This window comes from Crocodylus porosus, unplaced genomic scaffold (assembly GCF_001723895.1).
Source record: "Crocodylus porosus isolate Cpor-Errol unplaced genomic scaffold, CroPor_comp1, whole genome shotgun sequence".
NCBI classification, from domain to species: Eukaryota; Metazoa; Chordata; order Crocodylia; family Crocodylidae; genus Crocodylus; species Crocodylus porosus.
Genome location: NW_017728915.1, coordinates 8,551,154 through 8,576,679, shown reverse-complemented (window position 1 = coordinate 8,576,679; position 25,526 = coordinate 8,551,154). Strand labels below are relative to the sequence as shown.

The 25,526-nt window shown below is 43.5% G+C and overlaps 2 protein-coding genes across 2 annotated transcripts in view; one reads left to right on the top strand and one right to left on the bottom strand.

Moving 5' to 3' along the window:
* NECAB2 (N-terminal EF-hand calcium binding protein 2) overlaps positions 1-1,370 on the top strand; it is a 319,048-nt gene extending 317,678 nt beyond the window's left edge. Inside the window, exon 13 of the mRNA XM_019535664.1 lies at positions 57-1,370. Coding sequence (XP_019391209.1) covers positions 57-85 — 29 coding nt within the window. The 3' untranslated portion in view covers positions 86-1,370. The remainder of the gene's footprint in view (positions 1-56) is intronic.
* SLC38A8 (solute carrier family 38 member 8) lies at positions 985-24,756 on the bottom strand. Its single transcript, XM_019535675.1, has 10 exons — positions 24,127-24,756; positions 13,183-13,381; positions 12,054-12,207; positions 10,476-10,580; positions 10,137-10,194; positions 8,736-8,850; positions 7,990-8,137; positions 6,678-6,877; positions 4,461-4,512; positions 985-1,967 (listed from the first exon to the last, which is right to left on the bottom strand). The coding sequence occupies exons 1-10, from the start codon at positions 24,313-24,315 to the stop codon at positions 1,865-1,867; spliced, it is 1,323 nt and encodes a 440-aa protein (XP_019391220.1). The 5' UTR covers positions 24,316-24,756; the 3' UTR covers positions 985-1,864.
* Positions 24,757-25,526: the final 770 nt, after the last annotated feature.

Genomic DNA, 25,526 nt, shown 5'->3' with positions numbered 1-25,526 from the left:
GCAAAGCTCAGGGGAAGATGTTGAGCACTTGAGTTGACTCTGTGTTCTTCTCACAGCGGCCTGGTGCACTCTGAACAGAGACTAACTGCATTCCTGGAGAGGACACAGAAAGGTGAACAGTGCAACTTTCAGACTCTCACCTTCTTGTCTTTTTCGGTCTTCTGAATTTTCTCTTCCTTTACAGAGGACTAAACTCCTGTCTTTTCTAATGACTTTGTTACAAGTATTGTCTTTTGAATACACTTCTAACCAGGAATGTCAGAAATTTATTTGCTTGCTGTTTGAAGTGAAGGAAAACAAACCAAAACAAAAAAACCCTTACAGTTCCCCAGAGACCATCTCTGAAAGAGGGCGGAGTGGAGTTTGTTGGCTGCCTCCTCATCACTAGAGCCCTGTTGCTGTTTGAGAAACCACAGAGCTATGGGGTCTCTTCTAGGCTCTGTGATACTAGGCAAAACTTCTTTATTATTCTCAGTAAGGTGGGAATAATTAAATAAGTGAACACGTGGCCAAAGCCTGACTCTCAGAACTGACTGTTCAGCACCAATGGCCTAATTTTCAGAAGTGCTGCAATTTCCATAGAATTCAAAAAAACAGTAGGTTTTATGGCACTACAGAAAATAGATAGGGAGGACACTGGAGCATGGGCCGAACAGTATGATTCAGCCTGTGATGAGGCCAGAAGAAGCCACTTCTACTCAGAAAGTTTTGTTCCAGATAGATGTTAGTTTTTTCATCTAGTAGGCTTGTAAGAATACATTTTGCAACGCAATCTGTACCCTTTCTCTAGAACTCAGCTTTGCCATTTACTTATGAAATAAATCCAGCTGTGAGGTATCAGCAGCTCAGAGCTGCCTAGTGGAACAGGCCTAACTTGAGAAGGAGAGCCACTCTGCCTTAGAATTGATGCACCATTTTTAGATTTTTAATTTAATCATTGGTTTTGTCCTGTGTAATCAGGAGGAAAATGAAAACTGTTTTTCCTCCTCCTCTCCAATTCCTGTCAGACTGAAGTTTCCTTCACTTTAAAAGCCAATTTAAAGCCAATGCATGCTAACTAAGCCTTGATGTACAATAGATGCCTTCTTGCTGTAGAAAGTAGCAGTCTGTTCCTTTACTAAGTTTAGTGCATTTTTATTTGTTTTTAATGGGAACTACTGCAGGGGAACCAACTCTGAGATGCAGGCTTGCTTATTTCTTCACTTTTGACTATGACATTTGATATTATTCTCTATGTATGTCAGCAAATGTACCTGGCTCTGAAAGCATAGCACACTACAGGGTGTCAGTATTAAGCAACATATAAGTAATTTAATATTAGAATATGTACAGTTAAGTACTAGAGATACCAAATAAAATCTCATTGGGAAGCTGCAGTGGTTTATTCTATCTTCCTGCTCCTTAGGAGGGAAATGGTAAGAAAGTCCTGGAAGAGAAATATTTGCATTAAAATAATTTGATGACAGCAGGGATATTCATGACTTTCCGGTAAACTGTTGCCTTCTTATGGCATAGAATCATTTTCTATGAGGTGATAATGGTGTGGCATATGTACATTTGGTACAAAATTTATCAGGCACACGCTGTAGTGAATGAAGAGGTCTGTTGCTTACCATATAGACCTCTAGGACCTACCAGACAAGAAAAAGTGACACATTGTGTAAAATCAGTCTTTATTTTGTTAAAAGCTAAAAACGATTTATTAAATTACAAAGGAAGGCTGATACACTCCTGTCAGTCATTTGGAAATGATGCTCCAAACTGTCCTCTATGGAGGGGTGTTATTCTTTACAAATAGCACCAAGCTGGTCACAGTGGACCAGACTATAGGAGATCAAGTTGCGAGTATCCTTGCTAAAAGCACCTAGAGTTTATAGGACAACTCCATGATGGCAATAGTTGTGCTTTGGCCAAAGATGAAAGCTCCACAGAAGACAGAGATGACCCCCCAGACAATTAAACAGGACCTAAAAAAATAAACAGAATACAGAATTTATTCCATGGCAAGCTACTCTGGGAAACAAGTCCCTTGCATAATCCTAAATACAACTTTCCCTTTAGACATTGCCTAAGTCTGAAAAAATGCCTTACATTCTTTGAGATCCTGTGTGCTTGGAAAAAAATCTCTCTATATAAAATGACTCCTGATACCTTACTGCAGTCTTCACTGTGAATTATATAATTGCTGCACAAAAACCAAATCAGCCTTCACATGTTATAACTTATTTCACTGAGAAGGAGGGGTGCTGCCCAAAGATACCCTGTCAGTCAAGTGTCCTGCTCAGAATAGCGGGACTCGCCTATGGAGAACTGGTAGTACAGGGGTGGCAGCAGTGGATGTAGCAGACAGCCATAAACTTCTGTCCTCCTCAGCAAATAAAATATGAATCTCTTTCTCAAGGATGAAAGCAAACTGTTAGGTTTTTTAGCTATGAACAAATGAGCATCCAAATCTTAAATAAATCAATCTCTCTCCCACAAAGTCATTGTCTTTATTCTCCAGCTGGGTTTTTTGAGGCATGTAGACTTCCAAGATTTTTGTCACAGGCCACACATCTTAAATGCTGTAGTACTCAGATGAAGGAACCTAGTTGCTTTCTGGCATTTGGTTTCAAGAATGAAACAGAGGTTAGGGGCAGGACAAGATCTTTCCTCCTGTGTTCATGTTACACTCACCCAGTGGTGTCAGTGGCACAACTGAGTCCTAGCAACTATAGAAAGAACCTACTAAGTCCCAGGTCATGTAATGACAAGGTCCATCTCTCTGATGGAAGTAAAAATAAAAATCTTGCCTGCATTTAACATTTTAATTGTTTCCACTACATCACTGCATAATTAATGGAGAGGAGTTGGATGCTGGGGTAAAAAAAAAACAGAGGATGCTCTTCAAGTTACTGTCTGCATATGTGTTCACAAACCTAGCAGGTGAGTGAGATGTTCACCCATTTTAGGACAAGGGGAGCAATAGTCTGACAACTCTCTTCAGGTGGGCAAGGCTGTCAATGTCAACCTGAGCATTACTGAAATGCAAAAACTATTTTGAAAGACTTGCTATGAGAGAAATCCGATTCTGTCCTTAACCTTCTGGCTTACAGTGATGTACTTAACCCTCCTTTTAAAAGGGTGGTTTTTTACCTATGTAGGGAAAGTGAACACTCTACTTCTATGCCCTACTTAATTCCCTTAGGGCTTAATTCCCTTAGGGCTGTCATGCTAGTTTTTGTGAATGGGTGAATTGGAGTTGATTTCTCTTCAGTATATGTTTAAGCCAAATTGTGTTTCAGAAACATTCCTCCCTCTCCTTCCCTAGCCCAGTCCCCAAAGCCCAGCACTGAAACATTGTGGGTAGATCACAATAATTTTGGATATTACTGCAAGGAACTCAGGTGGGAGACTACAACCAATTTCCTTTGACTAGAAGCATGGATACCAACCAAGAAGTGGAGCAGCATGAGTGCTGGTAGAAAAAATACCTGGGGAGAAGCATTTAGTGGATAAAGAACCCAACCCTCCAAAGCAATGATTCCACACAAAAAGCAAGTTCTAATCAGGCAACAGCAGTTTTCAAGTAAAGCATCGCAAGATAAAAGGTTGTGTACTTTGCTATGAAAACTGCCTGCTGCAGCAAATTTAGGGTTAGATCAAAAGAACCTGGATGTGTGGTTCCCATTCTGGAGTGCCTAAGATTCACCAGGGTCTTAAGCCCCATGCTCCTCCAGCACTTAGGCTGCAGTCATCAGCATTCACAAACCTAAACTGTCTCTGTAGCTGTGCCTACCCCAGCCTCCTCTCACAAAACACACGTGCTCTGATTGTACTCAGGAACCTTTTTATTTTGTTTTAATATTCCATGGGGCTTTTTCTAATTCACAGATATTTGCAGAGAAATGTTAAGAGCCAACATGTCCCCAGGGCCTGCGCTTCAGTTTTTCAGCGAATAGAACCACCATGGTGTGGCTTGATTGACCGGCCACACCCCCCAAATACCAAACACGGTGCAAATGGTCTCAATTTAAGCAGAAATCACAACTTGGAAAGGCAGCTTTTAAGAGAAGCAGAACCTGCTGTGTTCCTTTGTCCAAACTGGTCAAATCAGTCACTTCTAGTAGCTCACCTAGGATTATTTGGGAAAATCTTTCAAAATTTAATTTTCATCATTAAAAACTGTCTAACCACTCCCCCTCTTTTGCAGTTTACACAGCTTTATAGAATAAAACTAGACTCTCTGTTTCCCCGCCTCGTAAAATATGCTAATTTTCCTAAATTGGGAAATGTTACTTCTATACATGTGTCCTTCTGGCTTTTTATTGCCAAGAGAGAAAGATAGGAATGGAAGGACCTCATCAGGTATCACACTTTATACCCATTGCCCTGGGTCACTGGGTTGTGTGTAGTGTAGTAGGTTCATCTTTCTACACAATCACTAGCTACGTCCTTTATCATAGTAAATATAAACTTACTTTTTCCGTGGTTCAATGGGTTCACTTTCCATTGCACAAACTAGACACAGCCCTGCAATCAAAAAAGGTCAGTGGTTCTAAAATGAAACTCTCATTATGACACCTACATTCATTCCCAAATATTCCTCTCAGTAAACACTGAGAAAGCAGTGTTAGGAAGGAACCATGGACTTAATTAATTGCATATTAATTCAATTGTGCATCACCAATCAACACTACTAGAACATGCATGGATAAAAATCATCCCTGTGTCTGATGCATTTAATTATTAGAGCCATAATTAAACATTCCCCCTTCTCCGCATTTAAAGACATTTGGTAAGATTTTTTATCATTTAGTTTTCATAACTTCTTCTTTGGAGTATGAAAGCTCACTTGTAATTTGTTACTTTAAACTGTTATACAACTCCTAGCAGTTAAGTGGATACATGGAATCTGAGTTATGTCAGCTACATTTTACTTGGAAAAAATGAGCATATAATTTGTATGAGGAGAGAAATGCTAGAGGCGTGAAAAATGAAGTAGTACATTAAAAATGCACGTAGAGAGGGAAATGAAGTACTCTATACTTTGACTGTAGAGAATGTAATGTTTTTTAATGTGACATGAAAAAACAATACATTTCAAATGGTCAGATGCATCCATTAAAACTTCATAGCTACCTCTATGTATCAACCACAAGGGGAAAAAAGTGTGTAGCTAGTAGGTAGGTCCCGTTAGGATCACAGCATCTCAAAAACTTGGAAGAACATTCTGCATATACTATCAAAGAATTAAGTTTGTATTGGAAAGAAGAAGAAGACTTGCCTATACCCATGATGTAGCTGGTCCAATAAAAGATTACTCACAAGAATTCTTGTCTTGATACATGGGCAATTTGACTAAACTTTCCTCCTTAATTTTATCACCTTACATACATTGAGATGAAGATTCCTCCAGTAATGCAGTTTTTCACTAAGCATGGTGAACACTGAAATTGTTCATCAGTTATTTACAGCTAATATGAGAGACTTGCAAATCTTAACTGCTACATTGTAAATTCAGGACCAGAGCTACCATCAGAAGCTACAAGCCTGTGCAAAGTTTTACTCTAGAGGTCAAGGATATTCTTTAGCAAGTGATTCCACGAAGGGAATTTACATAAAAACACCCAGCACAAGGCAGATTGAAATCAAACTAAATAGGCTTCCGGGTATCCATACTTATCACAAGATTAATGAAGGAACCTATAAGACATTTGTTAAATGGGAAGATAATTGAAGAAGGCAGTAAACAGACAAAAAAGAATACCTTTGCTGATGAATGAGCAGTTACACAGCCAAAAATATACAAGCCCCAGTTTCTAACTTGTTAGTGCATTACACCTAGTTTGCAGGAGTGGAAATGCTTACACAGGATACAGGACACTGAGAATCAGGGTTTATGCCTGGAATGGAGACAAGTCACTTAACACAATTAAAGGGTGTTTATATGGTACCAAAATAGCCAGACTGCTGTTTGCATACAGCAGTTGCTTCTCTGAAGTCTGCTTTCAGGAGTTGAGGGATTCTACAGCTCTTCAACCTAGAGGTCCACACAAAGCTGTATAAACCATGGCCATGGCTCCCCAAGAGCCTCACTGTGCATGGCTGGTATAGCCTCCCCACTGTATGGATAGCACAAGCCCTCCCTTCACAGCTTTGCATAGGCAGTGTGAACCTCCCTCTTGCCATCATATGGGCAACACACTCACCAGATTCCCCTCTCACCATGCTGTCTTGCCCCAGGGACCCCTGACCCTAGCACAGCAGGAACACTAACCCCTCACAAGCTAGCTGCAGCCTGGAGGCCATGAGATGGACACCTCTGCTGTAAACTACATTAAAAAAAAAAAAACACTTGCTCAGAAGAGAACAGATGAAAGTTGGTTTTTTAAGTGGCAAATGGAGGAGTGACTAGTAGTAATTTTTCAGACTTACCTGGAGTTTCCAGGGCCCCCTAATCAGAGGGTAACTCAGTGGAGTCTTTTGCATAACCCTGGTTTTCAGACTGAATTGATTTAGAAAGCATTTTCCTGCCAGACATGCCAAACATGTGAAGCAAGTTGAACAGCCTTAGTGATCAATAGCAGCTAAATCATTAAATGTTCCCCAGTCTTTTTTGTTTTTTTTAATTAGACACACACACACACACACACACACACACACACACACACACACACGGATGACAATGTACATGCCTGGGAAGATGAAGATGAAGAATGCACTGATGCCACCAATAATACTGATGACTTCACTAATGTCAGGGACAAACAAAGCAATAATGAGCGTGACTATGATCCATGTGCTAGTCAGCATGATCCTCGTCCATCTCTCATAAGGTTCCATGATCACCATGTAGCTGCACTTGGAGTTCAGGCAGACATCCCGTAGGACAGACCTAATGCAGACAAAGCCATCTTATTTGTAACTCTGCTTCCCCCTCTTCACCAGACTCTGACTGCCTTGCTCCAAAACTAACAGCATACACAATCAGTTCTTTACAGTTACATACTTAAGATACTGACTGTTCTGTATCCCAGTAAGTACATAATTTAGGCATAGAATATTGTGGGCTGGATTGTGATAGTTAGGCAATGCCAGCAATAGAGGACAACACAGAGCTGAACTGCACTGCCACAGGGAGATGCTCATGAAAAAAACATTCTGTCGACAGGTCCTTCACTACCCTCCCCCTTCTTCCAAAGTTACACAGCCTACAGAAGGAGAGCATCTACTTTCTGCAGTGCAACAGGCTCTCCCAGGGGCAAATGGGGTATGGCACATTTTGTGGCCACATTTGCTGTTTTATGGCCACATTTGCCCTTAAGGAAAGAAATTCTCACCCCCTGCATGACAGCCAGAGACACCCCAGTATATATATTTCAGTAGCATCTAGATGTTCCACCTGAGACCAGGGTCCCAGGAGTTAGGCTCACCTTGGTTTAGAAGATGCTACTGCTTTCTCATTCTCTACCTGCTTTCTCATTCTCTTCTCTGAACCTTTTGATATGTCACCTTGAGACATCCTCTTCCTGCTGCATCCTACAACAATGCTTTCCAACCCTTCCCAAAAGTTGTTGAACCAGGTCAGTTAGCACAAGTGTCATAACGTATCTCTGCCTAGCAGTCATTTCTGGGAAATCCTTCCTGTCTTGCATGGGTGCATTATCACTTCTCTAATGTTTCTGCGGAGTTTGCTAGCTTTCTTGCTTCAGAAGTCTGAAAGGGTATTCATTGATAGACAACATTCAATCAGATTCATCTAAATTTTAACCAAAGGTTAGGAACTTTTGTTGCCTCTCTCTCAGAAGGTATGGGGACAAAACTGAGGAGTGGGGGTGGGCAGGGCCATTAGTAAGGCTTCCTCCCAAGCTAGGTGCGCTCCCTGAAATCTAAATTCCAGAGATACCATTCTGACACAGAGGGCATAAGCTTGTTCCTGGATATCAGTCCTGCAGTCTTTCATGCACGTCACTCACCATACACATACATCTTCACTCTTCCCATTACCTTCCCAAGAGGACAACGATGGGGTAGATGGTAATGATGGAGACACCAAAGAGTAGGCGAGCAATGATGACAACCACATCATTTCCTGGGTAGGACATCAGAATATCAGCAGCAACATCACCACCAAATGTCAAGTAGCCATACAGTCCTACAAAATAGAGGCCAAAGAGCATAGCAAGGCGTTGACATATGACCCCCCAAACATTTTGGTGAGGAGACTGAAGGAAGAAATAGCCACCAGATAAAATTACAGTTCTTTATTATAGGCACAGCATGGATTAGTGCTAAGGCTGCCCAAGACCTCTTCATAACATTTAGAGTGAAAAAACTGCTGCTGCAGACCAGGCTGAAGCTGGGTGCTGGAACTGAGAGCAGAGAGCCAGTCTCTTCTGGGACTAGTACTTTCCCTGCTTCACCCCTGCTCCCCACCACCACCTGATATCCAAGTAACACAAAGGACAGAGTTGTCCAGTTCAAATGCAAAGGGGACAAGAGCCAGATGTGGATGTTGTGAATAGCAGACAAGGATAAGGAACCTTGAGGGAAGAGGCCTGAGGCTGATATTGGAAAGGGAGTTGGAGGAAGACTGGAACAGAAATAGGGAGTGAGGGGGGAGGCCAAGAGAGATAATGAGGAGCCAGGAACTGGGGGGAGCTAAGACAGTGGGACAAGACACCGGGGATATGGGGAGAGAGGGTGAAGAGACCAGGGTGGGAGGATGAAATAATATGATAGGGAAGGGCTACCTGTAAGGGAATAAATGAGCAAACAGATGATCATGGAGAGTACAGACACCACAATCCAGTGGGAGAGTTTCTTGTTGTACATGCTGCTGTAGATGGCAACACAGGCTTCATGGCACTGAAATACACAGGAGAGTATAATCCCCTTGTAAGAAGGTGGAGTGAAGATTCAATGTTGTAGATCACAACACAGAGATGCAGGTTATTATGCCTACATTTCCTCCGCACCACCTTTCTTGCACTCAAACCTTCCCCTGTGGCTTTCCATAGCCACTCCATGCACACTTGCTCCAGTGAGTGGCATATCACCCAGTACATGGTGGGGGGGGGGGGGGGCTGTTCCTTCAATATGTATAGGTCACTTGCCTCAAAATGATTTTCCCCAGTCACCAAAGGGCCAAGGATTGCTTCATCTTCACCCAAGGCAAGAAGGAAGATGTTTTTTGCCTCTGGATGGGGCTACTTGATTCAGTACCACCCTCGTTTCAGGGCCAGAGATCAGGGGTGTGGAAGACACACACCATGTGTTGCCCCATTACCCCCAGGGAGAGTGAACTGAGTCCAGGACCTAACAGGAGCAGTATAAGCTTTGCTTTGTATCTGAAATCCACTGGCTCTGACTCCAGAACGCAGGTCATAATTCTCACTGGGGGCACATGCATGTGCAATAGGATGAGTACAATGCAATAGGATGCGTACAATGAGTGCATAGTGGCCTTATTTAAAAGTCCTGTTTATAGATAAGATGTCCATCACTGGGAGTGACTGGGGAAAAATCCAAGCCTTCCCCACTCTCAACCAGAGTGATTAATGAAAAACACAGCTGAAGTTTTATGCTCTTGTCTCGACTATATATTTAGACCAGTGGTTTTCAACCGTTTGTTATTTGCAGACCCCTTTGAACATTTTGAGTGGAGGTACAGAGCTCTTTGAACTGTAAGTGTGGGCATTCATGTACTTTTGATTGATCATAGTCATCTCTCGTAGACCCCTTAGACATAGTCTATGGACCACAAGTTAAAAAACACTGATTTAAACCAACACTTGTCTGGGAGGATTTAGACGGTGTGATTTTGTTTTGTGCAAAAGGCTACATAGATGACTTTTTGACAGCTTTTCCAGGCTTTGATTTGATTCTACAATATTTGCACTACACTAACTCCCAAGGTGACTTCCTTGCCCTGCTGAAGTCAACATGAGATTTGCAATCGACTTCAATGGAACAATCAGTTCCTCCCCCCAGATTCCCATCCTAACAGCTAGCAATTTCTGTGGAGGCAGGGATGCAATGTCTGGGGAACAGCAGGACAGTCTCTGCTTTCTTCAATTCTGTCCCAGGAGGCTCTTCCCTAGGCTTGGACATTGTTCTATACAGCAGACCAGTTGAATCCAAGGGGATGTTACCTGAAATCCAAAGCAGATGGTTGGGATGACACTGAACATGGAAGCCCAGGAAGAAGCCCTGCAAAATTAAGAAAGGAAGACATACCCAGGTGAGCAGTTCAGGAAAAAAATATCTCAGTGGGACCAGAAAGAAACACTCAGAATTTAAGCAAAAGATGAATAATACAAGATGGGACTTATATGAATTGCATAAAAAAGGCCCACAAGTCACAGCCCATGGATTGTGTTAGCATCTTAATTGCTCAAGCTCAAGCTATTAGCCTTCTGGATGTAGTTGCCAAGTCAAGGATACACAAACAGATTCCTGCAGCAGTGATAAATGGCTGCACCAATCCTTACCTTGAGGCATAATGGTTTTCGTGCATGATAATATGCTCTGGTCGCAAGTAGTATTTTAATACAATCACCAGGGTCAGATAGCACGCTGCCAAGGTACCGAGGACACTAAAACAAAGAACTGGAGATCAGATTATTGAACTTATTGTGCAGAGTGAAGAGTTGATGAGGCTCCTTGGCATACAGTAAGGTCCAACTGGCATACATACCAAGAAGATCAAGAAATATACTAGAGATTAGTAACCCTGGCAAACTGACTGCCTAAGGGCACAAGAAAAATATTGTGCTTGGCAAATCTGACAAGCAGGCAGCACCCCAAACCCAGACCAGTTTCTGCATAAAGAGAAAAACCTTTGTCGCAGACACAAAGGACGTAACTTCCAACAGGGCACTGGGCCCAATTTTCTCTCATTCCATTTTATACTCCACTGATTTTGCTCCCAAATCACATCATCATAAAGAAGAGCAGTCAAGCCCTAAGCCACATACTTTTTAGAACACTTAATATAATCTCTGTAAAGCTGGGAACTAATAACAGGTGTGACTGCATATGCTACTGAACTGCGGCCTTCTCTGGGGTGGAACAACTGAGGGACTGCACAAACGGCACTACTCGGGAATTTTGGGGAAGCAAAAGTGACAGGTTAATAACTCAGTCTGAAACTGCAGCCAGGACCATTGCCCATGCTACAGCTTGACCAGGACACTGATTTAAGCATTCTTTCAAGATTGTTCTGGGGTTCTGAATGACATTACAGAATGGCCAATAGAATCCAGTGGCCAAAACAGCATCGCTTCAAAAATAAATGATACTCCCTGACCATCTGAACATGTTACAATGATGTCTGCTGTCCCTGGTTCATGTTTCACATTGCTCATTTATCAACAGCTAGGACAGGGTGTTTAGCGAACATCCTCTTTCATTTAGCCCTACTATCACTTGGTAGATAGAAACTTTCTGATGTGCGGTAAAGACTGACTTGAATTTTTCCAGTGGAGCAAGCCAAATTCCCAGAATCCTAGCCCAATGACAGGTCACGTCTGTACACATTTGGGACTCTGATCAATACTGCAGGCTGCCAAAACTGTCCAAAAATATTAACCACTCCATCCTGGTTCACTATGCAGATGCAGAAGTGTTTCTGCAGTTAAAGCTGAGGCTATTGCACTTGCAATGAACTGAGGACTGGCGAAGAGGAGTCTCAAATGGCCAGAAGGGTGGACTTATGATATCAGGTCGAGTCTGAATGAATGCAAAGGCTGCCTATTCTAGATCTCAGTTCTTCTCACTGCCAGCCAGAAGCAGAGGCTCACTGGAGTACCTTAAGAAGACCAGAGGCAGTGATAGGGGTCCACTAGTAACATGAAGTGAACCTGAATGTGTCCACTTACTGCTTCCTAGCTCACAGTACAGTGCAGTGGCTCTTGCTGTATACCAGCCAGCAGCTCCCATTCCCTGCAGCCCAGCTAGTGGCCCAGCACTATTCCCTCAACCATCTTCTGCAGGATTGATTTCTGAGTGCATTTGGTCACAGTGTATAGCCTTGGGAGGCTAGATGTGTTATTTTCACCCACGTCTACCTTGAGTACTTCTGGAAGCCAATCTCTCTAGGAACAGACAGAGGAAAGATAACCAGGACACAAAGAGTAGTCAGGGTGAAGCGATGATCCATATACCAATGCTGGGTAGGTGGCCCTCCTTCACTCAGTGTCTCGTTCAGGTAGGAGTCACATACTGGGAAGAACAATGGAAGAGGTGGTCAAGGGGTAGAACATTCCTTGAGGCACAACATTTCAGCATCAGTTGCATGCTAATGAGCAGAAGCAAAGATGGCCCTAGTAACAGTGAGAAGAGGTTGTAGATCTCACCAGCACCAAAGAATCCCAGGTCTGGGAAGTATTGGCAGAGAAGATGGCCTTTTCATGGGTTCCTTTCACCAACTCTACAGGGAACAGGCCACAAACATTTTGCAACCCTTAAATGTTATCTCTGTGTTGCTAGAGTTAATGGTTTAATGGTGTTAAACTCCTAGCCTACAGGCCAAATCCAGCCTGCAGCACCATGTCATCTAGCACACAGGGCTCCCCACAGGTCCGGAGATTTAGTGGCAGGCTATGAAATTTCCAGCCTGTGGGGAGCCCCCAGCCCAGCAAGCTGGATTGGGTGCCTGATCTAAGCACAACGGGGCCAGGCACAGGTGGTGCTGGCAGGCCAGGGCCCAATCCTGGTGTAGGAGCTAGAATGGGATGGCACCAGACTTCTAGGGCCCAATCCTAGCATGCAGGGCATCCAGCCTGTGGACCAGCCTTGCACCACTCATTTGACTTATGGAGCCAAAAGCTTGGGCACAACTGGTCTAATTTCACTAAAGTGTCAAATAATGTTAGGTGCTCCAGAGATGCCTGGAGATTACCAGTTGTTCAGAGGACAGGCTCTTCAGTTCACTCCGAAGATCTGGCCCCCTTTATAGTGTCTCAGGATGGTCACCCAAAAATTTAAAGCCAGTACCTTTACTGGAAATCACTTCCATTGCTGTGGAATATTTCACATCAACACAGAGTATGAGTGGCAAAGGCTGCTGTATGTATAATGGTTTTATTGGCATGAAATTGGATGAACATGTCTGCTTGAATGGATCTAAGCTTCTGGTCAAGGGAACGAAGGGCCTTATTTCCAGAATTCATGCTCTATGCAGAGACAGAGACTTACATTTCTCCAGCTGATCGCCCACAACTCTGAGAAAGGCTACGGAGATCATGAAGAGGTTTAAAATGAAGCATATTTCACAGAGTTTCCCAATGGCCGATCCACAGATCTCTCTGACAACACCCTGGTATGTCGACTGGGTGCTAATGGAGGAGGCATATCCCAGGATTACTAGGCCGCTGATTAGGAATATTAATGATCCCTGCGCAGAGACAGAAGACATAGTAAAGTGCAGTGAGGTACGATCATCTCAGGTCCTTCTAGACACCCATATCATGTTGTGAAAGTCTTTCCTAAAGAAATCCTGAGAGTGGCAGCTTAGTTATGGAAACATAGTGTCTGTAATATGCATGCACACCATCATGGAGAACAAACAGAAAACAGATAGCACCACTGGCAGGATGGCAAATAAACCTCAAAGATGTCACAGCTTCAGAACTAAATTACTGGTATTCACCAGCTATCATTACAACCCTCTTTAAAGATTACAGAGGAAAGGAGTTGGGCCTGGGAGTAGTATTTTGTGGCAATCACTGACGAAGGCTGTCAATCTGTGGTTTGGCCTTTCACTTGAAATCACTTCAACTCACTTTCATCTCTTTCATCATTTCCTCCCTCTTTCCCTCTCTTTTGTAGTTGAATGACCATATTCCTTTCTATTTAATACCCCTGCTCTCTGCAAGTCCATTCATAACATCTGATGAAGCAGGCTGAAAACTATGAAAGCTCATTTTTCTCTGAACAAGTTAATCCAGGAGTGTCAAACTCACCCAGCTCCCCTGACTAGATCTGAACCTCAGGGCTCCTTGAGGGCTGGATATAGATAACAGGACTTCTTGTGGGCAGCAGGGAAAGCAGCAGGGGTGGTGAAGTAAACATGTCAGAGAGCCACAGGGGTTAACACAGCTGTTATTCACTCCCCACAGCTGACATTGGTCCCCAGGAGGGCTCTGTACCCCAGATTTTGGCAGCAGTCCCTGTCCTTGTCCCACCCCTGAATTCCTGGCCCTTCTAAGAGCTTCATGGACCAGATTACATGGCTTCATAGGCCAGATCCAGCCCACGGACCTTACATTTCACACCCCTAAGTTCATCTATAAAATGCCACCCAGACCTGGTTTCTGCCTAATTTCAGACTAACAATGGCCAACTACCTCTTTGTATTTGTATATAAAAGGCATCTTACCCCACAGATGTTAATACAATTGGCACCTATTTATAGCAGCATGTGGTAAGGGAAATATTTCTGGTAAGATGGCACTCCCTGTTACAACAGTAACAGCCATTTAGAAACAACAGGGCATAAACATGTTGCTACTACTCTGAATCAGTCACATATGAAATACATTAGGGATGTTGAAATGGGAAAGAGAAGACCTAGCAGGGAGACTGTTCCCCCTATATGGATGCAGACAAGAAACTGTGGTTTGGAGAAAGATAACATTAGGCAAAGATCTTCTTTCATCCCTATATATTAGCAGATCCCAGTTTTTGGACTCTTCTGATCATTACTTTGCACTTGTGCTGCTGTTCTACCACGCAGGTCTCATCCATCAGTTGAGCAGACACTGTGTATTCTTTAAGAGACTGCAGCTGCCCCCAATAAACTGTCACTGTTTATGCTGTTCCCCAATAAACTCTTGGCAGAAGACATACGGATTTAGCTTGAGCAGGTTTCAGATTTAAAAGCAGCTACCAACTTATCAAGAATCCTTGGAGAATTCTTATTCTGCAACATAGCTTCACTTTCTGCTTGTGATGTGAACCACCTAGGATTGTTATACTCTCTCCTTTTCAGACTCACATTTCTCCACTGATAAACTACCAGAGGTTTGGCTAGTCAACAATAAGAAATATCACTGCTTCCATCAGAGTGCCTGACTGCTATCACAGTTAAAGGAGCAGGCCATCTGGAACGTAGTCAGCAAAAACAGAAAAAGAATCAGAAGTAATTTCAAGTCTGACAGTTACCCAGCTCCCCTTGACATTTTGAAGGGAGTTACAATCCTTTTTTAGAAATGTTTTCTCCTCTTTGCTACCTTTATTCCAACCGGATGAGAAACCGATTGACTCTAAAGGGGAAAGAATAAAACTGATTATATGCTGAAATTACTGCCAAATACATAAAAGAGAAAGAAAAATATAATTCTCTAATTTAATCCAGAAGCGATCAGTCTTTGGTCCAACTGAAGTTAATGGCAAAACTCCCATTGCATTCTGTGGCCTCTATTAATCTTGATTAATAACAGAAGTTTTTAAAAGGCACATTAACTTTTGTGATCCAGGAGATGTTAGTGTCTATGAGGATGGATGGTGTAACCTAGAAGCAAATGGGCAAAAGTATGCTGAGGAAAGGAGTACACCCACCCCAAATGCCTATACTCAAATCACTATTATATAAAACACACAGCAATACACTGGAAGTCATATTCAATAAGTAAGAGCCAAAAATCAAATTAAATGCTTCTGAAGGATTTCTAGGACGATACAGAAATTCCAAAGTCTGCAGCTCTCCTCCCCTCTTCCTCTCCCCACCATACTAGGCCCACACAGCACCACCACAGATAAAGGCAGACAGGACAACCTCAGCAGACTAGCATATCTGAAAGATTACACCTTGCAAAAAAATGACATTTTGAGAGAAAGGCTTCTTTAAAAGAGGAAGGAAATGAACCCACTTTCTAATACCTGAACTATTCCTTGAGAAGAAATCTCTTAACACAAAAGTTAGCAATAAAATTGAATTAAATTAAACTTAACAAGCAAATTATAAAAGAAACAGATTTGAAGCTTCCTTTATTTTCAATTATGCTTTCATATTAAAGTTACTCAAACCCAAAAAAGGCCCCTAATTAATTACTCAATTGTATATGGGTAATTATGGTCAGTGTCTCAATTTTGAACAAGAAAGGGGTTTTTTTGGTGACATTGAATTGTATAATTGGGAGAGATCTTAACCTTGTGGGCACAAAGTACCTCAACTCATGTATGTAGGTAGCAATTTTCAATACCCTCCTTGCTGTTGTAGGGTTAAAATGCTAATGCAGCTGTGATCATACAGGAAATGTGAGAGAGGCAAAGGAGTTTTTGGTAATATGTTGTATTGGACCACCTAAATATAGTTAGGAGAGATGCTAGTCAAGCTATATGGCTGGTCTAATAAAACATATCACCAAAAACTCTTGCTCCTTGCATATTTCCTGGACCATCACAGCTACAGCAACCCTCCAACCCTACTTCAGTATTCAGCTGACTTTCATTTTGGATGAGTTGCCCCAAGTCCCATGTACTTCAGCCTGTGTTGTGGATGGTGAGCATCTCTTGAAAGATTTTCCTCAGCATCAAAGTGAGGTCCCCGTCCTGGCAACATGCACATTTATGAGACATTCCGGTGTATTTGCATGTCCTGAGTAATATTGCAGTATGTGGTTCCATGCGACTGAGAGAATGGTCACATGGTCTGGCCAAAACAGGCTAATGAAGCCCTAAGGCATCCTGCTACACATTTTAGGAGACATAATATTAGAAGGAAGGACAAGACACTCCATTAAAATGGCATCTCATTCCCAATTCATGCAAAAGTAACAGATTCTACGATGCTTAGGTATGCTTGATTTGCAAGTCACATGAATAAATCTCTTACATAGAAGAGTCATTCCATTCAGCTACACTGATCGTGACATTTAAGGTCCCCATATTATACACTGGATATTATTGATCAAATGGGGAGGGGAGGAAACAAAAGAAACACAAGAAAGCTGCAACACCTTGAGACAGAACTTGCCCAGGCAGTAAGCCTTTCTTATAAGCCCTTTACCCCAGTGACACTGATGACTTAGATTCCCATGAATGACCTCTGTTGTTAAGAGTATGCCCCCAGAGATAAACTATAAGACAGAAGGCTTCAAGGCCTAGATGACTGAATTGAGGGGAGTCCTACCCCAAGGCACCTGGAGGCAGGAACAGTGCCTGCCTAGCTGTCCAGTCTCCTCAACCTGACAGCCAGTTCTTTCCCAGGTTCCCAATGATTAATGGAGTGATTGACCAGATGTATGAAAAAAGGTCTGTTTTCATCCATGGTCAGCTCCATCAAGTTAAAAGTCAGGCATGAAACTGTTCGCAGCTCTCGCTCTTCCTCTCTCTCTCTCTCTCTTTTTCTCTCTAGGCGTAGCTTTCTGAACCTGAATTTTATTAGTTAATCTTGAGATAGGTTCCTCCCAAATAGTCAACTGAACCAGCCAACTGAACTGTAATTGTTTTTGTTTTTCCTTGCATGGCTATTATTACTAGTACCATCATAAATTTCATATACATAGCAATAAATAACTTTTATAGTCAAACTGGTGGTAACTGGGTGTATTTTTCTTCTCTGCTTCCCCTTCTCCACTTGCTGTGCAGCAACACTTCTTTTACCTAAGCCAAAGATCTCTGTAAAGCCCCAAAATACTGTGGGGTCTGCTCATCAAGATTATTTAGATTAACTCTTAGCACAGCTGGTGCGTAGGAAATGCACATTGTGTCCATATACTTGTTTACGGCAGAAATAGCCTGTAAACCATAAATTAATGTATCTTGAGATTCCTTTTTTTAATATTAAAATGTTTTTCACCAAAATTTGTTTCCCTCTTTTGCCAACCCCTCAGCGAAGTATCCTGTGTTAGCAGTCACTCAGTGGCTACTTCATTGGTACTTTCTACCAATCAAGAAATCTCACAGTAAAAGCAGCTGAGATGTTTTCTATCTGTAACTGGAACAAGTAACTTAAATTCTTCCACCGGAGGACTTGCAAGTATGCAAGACCTGCCTACCCTACAACTAACTACCCCAGCAATCTAACTGTCCTTATGAATTCAACTGTAATGAGAACCCTCAGGAAAGGATAGGATGGATGCAATTAAATCTATCACTAGAAACTCTATATATGCAAATTGATCATGTCCAAGTGGATGGAAATGAAATCACGACTTATTGCAATTTATTGTTTTGTGGCTGTAGGACTGGCATATGTGCCTGCTGAAATCTAGCAGATTTAATAGAAGCCTCATACACTTGGTCTTTAGTTTTAAAAAGGTAAAAGCAAACTGAAGGTACATACTGTTTTCAGTGTCTGTCACCCTATCAGCCTTTTGAGTCAGACTTTAAATCAGTACATTTCTTAGAAATAGCTTTCATCCTATAATCCTTGCTCTCCAGTCTCTTACAGTTCTCCACAGTTTGAAAAAAAAGATGTGGCAAGGAAGAACTTAATGTGATTTCTGTAAAGATTTGGTATATGTCAATGTGGCAGAAGGCCACCTCTGTTTCTCCCCCCAAACTCTGCTCTGTGACAATTTGGTTAGGATGGGCCCAGCAGAGGAGACACACCTTACCCTATCTCTTTAGGTAACCTGAGCTGGATACATTCCTGAGGGAGGGGGAAACCTGCTCCCTCTGCCTATGTGACTGGTATCACCTACCTGGGTGAGGGGCTTGCTCCCTGGGGAGCTAGGAACTGTCAGTATGCCCAGCAACTAGTATTTCAAATCAGTTGGCTGACAGCCAACAGGTGCTGGCCTCCATTGGACCAGGTAAATGAGGTCACAAGGGCTATATAAGTCAAGGACTTGCCGGGGGGGAGGCTCAGAGAGAGAGAGAAGAGTTGAACCATCTGAAACTTGCTCTCTCTCTCAAAACTCATGATCAAGGAACTGCCTGCCTCCAGAGGGAATCTTCACCTGCCTCTGGATGATACTTGTGAGTAAGCTACCTGAGATCTAACTAGATGTATAGCTTGCAGTAACTCAGATGTGTGATCAAAGGCTACCCAGCCATGGGAGCTTGCTGTATGGGATTTCTCTGACATTGCTCTACCCTGTACTCTATTCCAACCCTACCCCTTGTAACCAATAAAGTTCTCCTTTGTACCTAGTGTGGGAGACTTATTGGGAGTGGGTCTAGATTATGCCTTGGGGTCCCCTTGGTTTGGCTGACTAAGGGAGATCACTACTTGTGCTTCTGACTGAGGGAAGTATCCCAAGTTCTTGAAGTGAATCAAGTACCCTTGAGGACTACTAGGCCTGTGTTTCCCAGGGTGCACAGAGCCAGAATCAAGCCCAGCCCTGGGTGGTGGCAGTGGAAACACCAGGCTAGTAGTTGTGCTCCAGGAAAGGGGTTGGCCAGACGTGAGGCGCCCCCCAGGGAGGCACTTGGAGCCTGGAAGGTGGTCGGGCACAGTGAGGTGGGTGACTTGATACAGGAGCGCCCCCTACTATTCCACACTGAACATTATTTTTTGGGAATTAGACCAATTTAAGAGTTCTTTAATGTGGAGGAAGTTTGTGCATTAAGTTGATTTAGATAGTCACTAGTGAGACTTTCCTATAATTATGCTCTTTTTTCACTCCATTTTCTACCCTTTGATTTGCTGCACAGATCCCCTTCCTACTGGGGATGATATAACTGCTAAATTAGAACAGTAGGATACCATCACTAGCAAGATTTTTTTTTTTCCTTCTATCTTAGTTTAAATCCAGTTCTGGTAAGTGTATAAGGCTATCACAAACACTGCTGACCTTGTAGCTGTAGCACTGCTGAGCTCAGGAACTTGGGAATGTGCTCAAGCAGTTAGTCCATACTCTGGGGCAGGCAATTTATTTCAGGTGGAGGGCTACTTAATGAGTTGTAGTGAGCTGTTGAGGGCTGCATGGGTAGTCCCACCCCTTGATGTTGCCCCACCCCCTGGTCACCATCTTGGGACTGAAAGTCCCACCTCTAACCTTTGCAACCAGAAGGCCCTCCTCTTATTACTCAGACATACTTCTTTTTGGAGGAGGGGGGTTGCCATCTTAGAACCAGAAAAAAACCAACAAATCATACACTAAAAGTCAAATGCCTACTATAACATTTTATTACAAAAATATTTTTGTCATGATTTGTTTGCATGCTGTATACAGAGGTGACTACATAACTCAAAAATAAATTCTTAGTTTTTCTTTTTTATTGTGGGGGGTGTATGGTGGGGTATGGGTGTGGGTGGGCATATGGTAGGGTAGGGTATGGGGGGATTGTAAGCAGATGTGGCTGTGTATGGGGCATAGGGTATGTTGGAGGCTTGTATATATGTGGAGGTTGTGGGGAGAGGGTGTGGGTATGTGAGGGGGAGGGTGGGGAGTGAGGAATGGGGACCTCCCCACACTCCCCCCCATGGTGAAGCAGCAGCAGGTGGGATGCTCAGGGCACAGGTGCCTGGTGGGGCACAGCTCCAGCAGCACTGCACATCACAGCAATGGGCACAGCTTCTGCTGGGCTGTCTATTGTTGGTGCTCCCTTTCAGAAACACACAGCCCCTGTGCTCACAGCATGAGACAGAAGCCCCAGGTACTAGACCTGGCTGCCTTCCCTGCTGGGGCTGCACAGCAGGGAAGAGAAGACCCAGGTGCCTTCTCTTGGTGGGCAGTGAAGGCAGCTGGCTCCAGACCTGAGGCTTCCCTCCTGTGCTGTGCAAGTGCAGGGGCTGCATGTGACTGGCAGGGAGCAGCCCAGCAGGGGTTGTGAAACCTCACTGCTGTGCAGTACTGGCTGGAGCTGAGTACCCTACCTGCTGCTGCTTCTGCCATCACTTGCTGGGGCTGTGCGCCATGAGGGGAATATGTGGGGGGGTCCCCACACAGCTCACCCTCCCTCACACCCACACCCTGCCCAGCCGAGTTGTGCACTGCCACCACCTCCCTAGGTGTGGGCTCCACACTGCCACCATCCCCATAGTCCACACTCTTGTCCAGCTTTAGCTACACCCCTGCCACTTCCCTACCTGCTGCCCAGAGCCAGCAGGAGACCAGGGAAGCAAAGCAGGTCCCCAGGGGCAGCAGCAGTGGCAGCAGCAGCCCTGCATGGAAGCTGCGCGCTGGCTGACCAAGTCTTTCTGCCCATGAGGGTGGGAGCAAGGCAGTAGGGTATGTTTGAGCTGTGTGTATACATGGGTACCTCATTCCCACCCTCATGGGTGGAAGGGCTGGGCAGGGCACAATCTGCTGGTGGGTGCTTTGGGCTGGATGAAAGTGCTTGGTGGGTCAGATCTAGCCCACGGGCTGCATTTTACCCACCCCTGCCATACTAAGTTTCTTATTATTGTGGGTCTGCTGCTGGCAGTACCAGAGCTAGTGTGGTTAGGACAAGCTAACTCAAGTAAACTTGCACAAACTGCAATGACTACAGTGCAGACCTACCAGGATGGAATAGAACAACTTGGTAATCATGATAGATGCAAGTTGGGAAATAATAACTCTGCACTAACTTAATACTTCTGAGGTAGCAGCCACACTATTTTGGATTTGTGTTGTGTCACTTGAGAGGTGAGAATAAGGACTAGGCAGCGCCACTGGAAATCTTGCTAGCTGTTCATGCTAAAAGCCCTGTCTGCTTTATAAGGCAGTAAGTCTTTTGCTTAAGATGTAGTCCTCCAAATTTTTATCACTTATCTATTTCATCTAGTCCCACTAAGGGAAAACAGATTTACACAGCAGTAATCATTACATGCATTATTATTTTACAGGATTGAACCCAGAGTCCTTTAATTTCTTGTACTGAAGATTAGAGCGGCAATGAAATAAATATACAGGCTTATGCAGAACATGCTTTTAGGGTGATGCTATAATAGCATCAGGAAGGTTTCTCAGAAACAAACACAAACCCTCTGCCTTTTGGTATCCATTGTTTTTTCTTTAAGAAATATACTTAACGATATTAAAATATTGTTGTAACAACTGAGAATAGAGTAAATCTCCTCTGGGAAGAACTTATGTTTTTGAACTAGTTATATATTTCCAGAGTAGATGAAAACAATAGAGTTCACTGAAGAGATCATTAAGCATTGTGCATGTTTAACTTGAACTAATTTATTATTACTTATAAATGATTTATTAAATTACTATTTAATGTACATCTGGTGTTGAGGAAAGGCTTTTGTTTGTATTCCTACCCCACTCGTATTCTGTACCTTTCACTTCTTTCCATAGATTTAACCTGAATGCTATTGGAAAATAAAAGGATCCAATTATTACATAAAGTCTTAGACATTTCTCAGGAGTTCTTCAACTGATTACCAAGAGGGGGACATACAAAGATTGTGAATACAAGTTACAAAGTTTAATATAGTGAGAAACTATGAAGCACGTTCTAGGAAATATGAATTAAGGCCTGATCCTTGGACCTTGGATCAGGCAGGGAGAGGAAGGGAACTGTACAGCCGGAGCCAAACGACCTTGTAAAACTGTGCTTCTGAAAGCAAAACTCAGCTGTTATGTCATCCTGGAAGTGCCTAACCTGCAGAGACATCTCATTCTTAATGTTAAGGGTCCCCAGGCACCTAAAGTTCTGTCTCAATACATCTCTCGCATCTAAGCTTGCTGGGGGTCCATTGTTCCATGCTGTCTTCCGAGGCGTTCATTGTTGCAGGTGCATTCAACATAGCTAACCCACACAGGTAGGAATAGGCTCACATAGTGTTTGCTATTGCATTTCAGTTACAACATGGCTGGAGAAGCTTCCACCTTTGACAACAGTCAATTAGCTAAAGAACAGAAGAGAACAAGGGATCACAGTGAAGACACTAGAACCCAACCTTTTCCTTCTGTACTCATGCAAGGCTTATGAAGGTAGGGAAGAATGTGAGTGCATTTGTAATGGTTTCTCAAACTTGGCGGGGGGGGGCTGGAGGAGGGAGTGCAAAAATCAGATGATTATTTCTTCTTTCCAAAATGGAAGGATCCTACCAGGATAAGCCAGGCACCTGGACTAACACTGTACGCCATGTGGTGCAGTTTCTCTGGCACCATTAATCTTGCATTTCTCCTTCTACTGTGGCACTACTATCACAGGCAGGGTACAGTCTAACTGATAACCTAGTGGTCAAAGCACTCAGAGGTGGGAGACATGGCTTAGAATCCCCTCAGACAAAGCAGGGTGCTGAACATAATCTCCAGTGTCCAGGTGATTTCTCTAACCACTGAAACCTAGCTGAAAAATGAAGCTCCACGTTTACTTTTTAATGAGAGAGGCGGCTCTGCATTGAGCTCTTAATGGTACGTATGCTTGGTGGACCAACCCCCTGGGGGGAGTGGTTGTGGTGAAGAACGCTCGTTTGGGGATCCTGTTTGGTTACAGGTTTGAGATCATCAACGAGCTGCACACACTTTCCAAAGTGTAGCAGCTGTGGGCATGCAGAGGCGCAAAGTCTTTGGTATCTAGGGAAACTGCTGACAAAAAGGTGGATGCCTAACAGCTTGATCACAGGTCTTACAGCCACAGCTCCACAGTGATAAGTAGAATAGGCACTCAAATCCTGCTGTGGATCTGAGTATGAGTGACTTGCTACAGGAATCTTGAAGCAAGAAGCTGAACATTGGCCTTTGGAGTCCCAAGCTAGCACCGTAGCTACTGAAGGACAGGAGGGTACTAAAGAAGAGAGACGCACCATATAAAGACTGATTCTGAACAGGCTACTTCAAAACAGGAATCATCTGCTGTAACTAAAACCAGTGGTAAACCACTTATTTGATAGGGCAGGCTGAGTCCAGTGTACACTTAATTATTGAGCCCAGAGCACCTCCTGAACTTCCGAAAGGGTATATCTACATTATGGAAGCAGCTGAATATATTCCAGTCACAATCAGAGTCTCTGTCAGATGCTGCAAGACAACATAGCTGTTTTCTGTGCAGACAGGTGTAAGGTTTGCAGCTCTGGCTGGACTCAAGGAGGGAGAGGAGGTAGCTACAGATGCACAGGATTTGGATTTTATGGGTGAAAAGGCTTTCTGCATCTTCCTTCTCAGGAGGGAGAAGGGAAGATGCAGAAAGGCAATTATTATCACTAAGGCCAGGTTAAGCTATGGGAGCCATTCTAGCCACTAAAGCAGAATATTCCCCAAGCTGGTAGCCAATGAGTACAGAGTAAGGGCCCGTGCCACTTACCAGCTCCACAAGCACAGCTGTTGTGATCCCTCCAGCCTTATTGAAAGCCCACGGGAAATTGAGAAGTCCTGCTCCCAGAGCTGATTTCAGCATGATGAAGACAGCCCCAGCTGAGGATAAATGTGGGTTACCCCTCTCCACAGGGTGCTCGGCTAACAAGCTGATTCTCTCTCTAACTAGCTTCTCCATCTCTGGAAGGAAAGGAGGGCGGGTTTAATGGCCCCAGAGTGGGCAGACCTTACTGAACTGACCACTCTATCTGCAGTAACAATTTCTCAGGAAGGCAGGTCTGCTCATTGTCCTAGGGCCAGGTTCCAAAGACGTCTTAGGTTAAAGAGTTTATTCCCTTCCCCCTGCCCTTTTGGAGAACAAAAGTTAAAAGGGGTAGAGCCCTCCACACTCTCCCTCACCACAGCTCCCAGATGGGAGGAAAAAAATAGCTTCTCAACCAATCAAGGGTTGGGAGAATTTGAGCCAATTAAGCAAAACAAGCTGTGTTCAGTCATGTCTCAGTAGCTGCTAATTCAATTAGCATGTCTGTGGAGCAGTTGAAATAGCAGTGAAACAAGTGGCAAAGCTGCATAAGATTTTGTAGCAAAGAGGTGTTTTCAAAACAGAACAGAAAAGTGAGCTCTAGGGCTCTTTCCAGGGTCAGGGCATCATTAAATAGAAACAACTTAGGTCTGCTGTATAATGCAAGCTAGATACCTGCAGACAAGAGGGACCTACCCCAACTTACAGATCAAGAGAGAGACCCATTAATGATTTCAGTAGGTTTTAGATCAGTTCTTATTGACCTCAGTTCAGCAAAGTGTTTGAAGCATGTGCTCAAATATGCACTTATGTTTTGCTGAATTGAGACCTTCACTGGATACTTATCATCTATACCTGAAGTGACAGAATCACATTTATTAGTAGAAGTTTACTGTTTGCACTGGACTTTCCTCTGCTATTGCTTCAAAGCACTGAGCCACTGATGTGCTTTGCAGTAACTAAGTAACCTGGTGAACTTCCTACTCTAAACCTTGCTCCTCAACTTCTTTCCCATCACATTTGCTCTTACCTATTGCTGTGCCCATTGTTGAAATGATCAGACACATGGCAAGGCAAACATGAGTTTCCATGGAGACCCACACACTGTTGTACAACACAAGCAAGGAAGGGAAAGGACTGCACAGTGCTACACACTGTGAAAACTAGAGGTGCACCAATAGAGATTTTGGGTCAATACCAATAGCTGATTTTTAAGGAGCTATATTGGACAATACTGATCCAATTCCAGTATGGAACCAGGCAGCTTGGAAACAAGTGTCAGGCTGGTAATTCAGGTGTGGGAGAAGGAAGGATCTGGGGTGGGGGGCAGACGAAAGCCCCTATGGTGAAGGAAGGAGGGGACTGGA

What these genes read in the sequence shown, in the direction of transcription:
- SLC38A8 (XM_019535675.1), bottom strand. Translation starts at nt 24,315, where the DNA reads ATGGAGAAGCTAGTTAGAGAGAGAATCAGCTTGTTAGCCGAGCACCCT. An exon ending in GCTCATTTATTCCCTTACAG is followed by an intron (nt 8,138 to 8,735) that starts GTAGCCCTTCCC and finishes TCTATTTTGTAG; the next exon opens with GACTGTATGGCTACTTGACA. An exon ending in CTTCATCTTCATCTTCCCAG is followed by an intron (nt 4,513 to 6,677) that starts GCATGTACATTG and finishes TTTTGATTGCAG; the next exon opens with GGCTGTGTCTAGTTTGTGCA.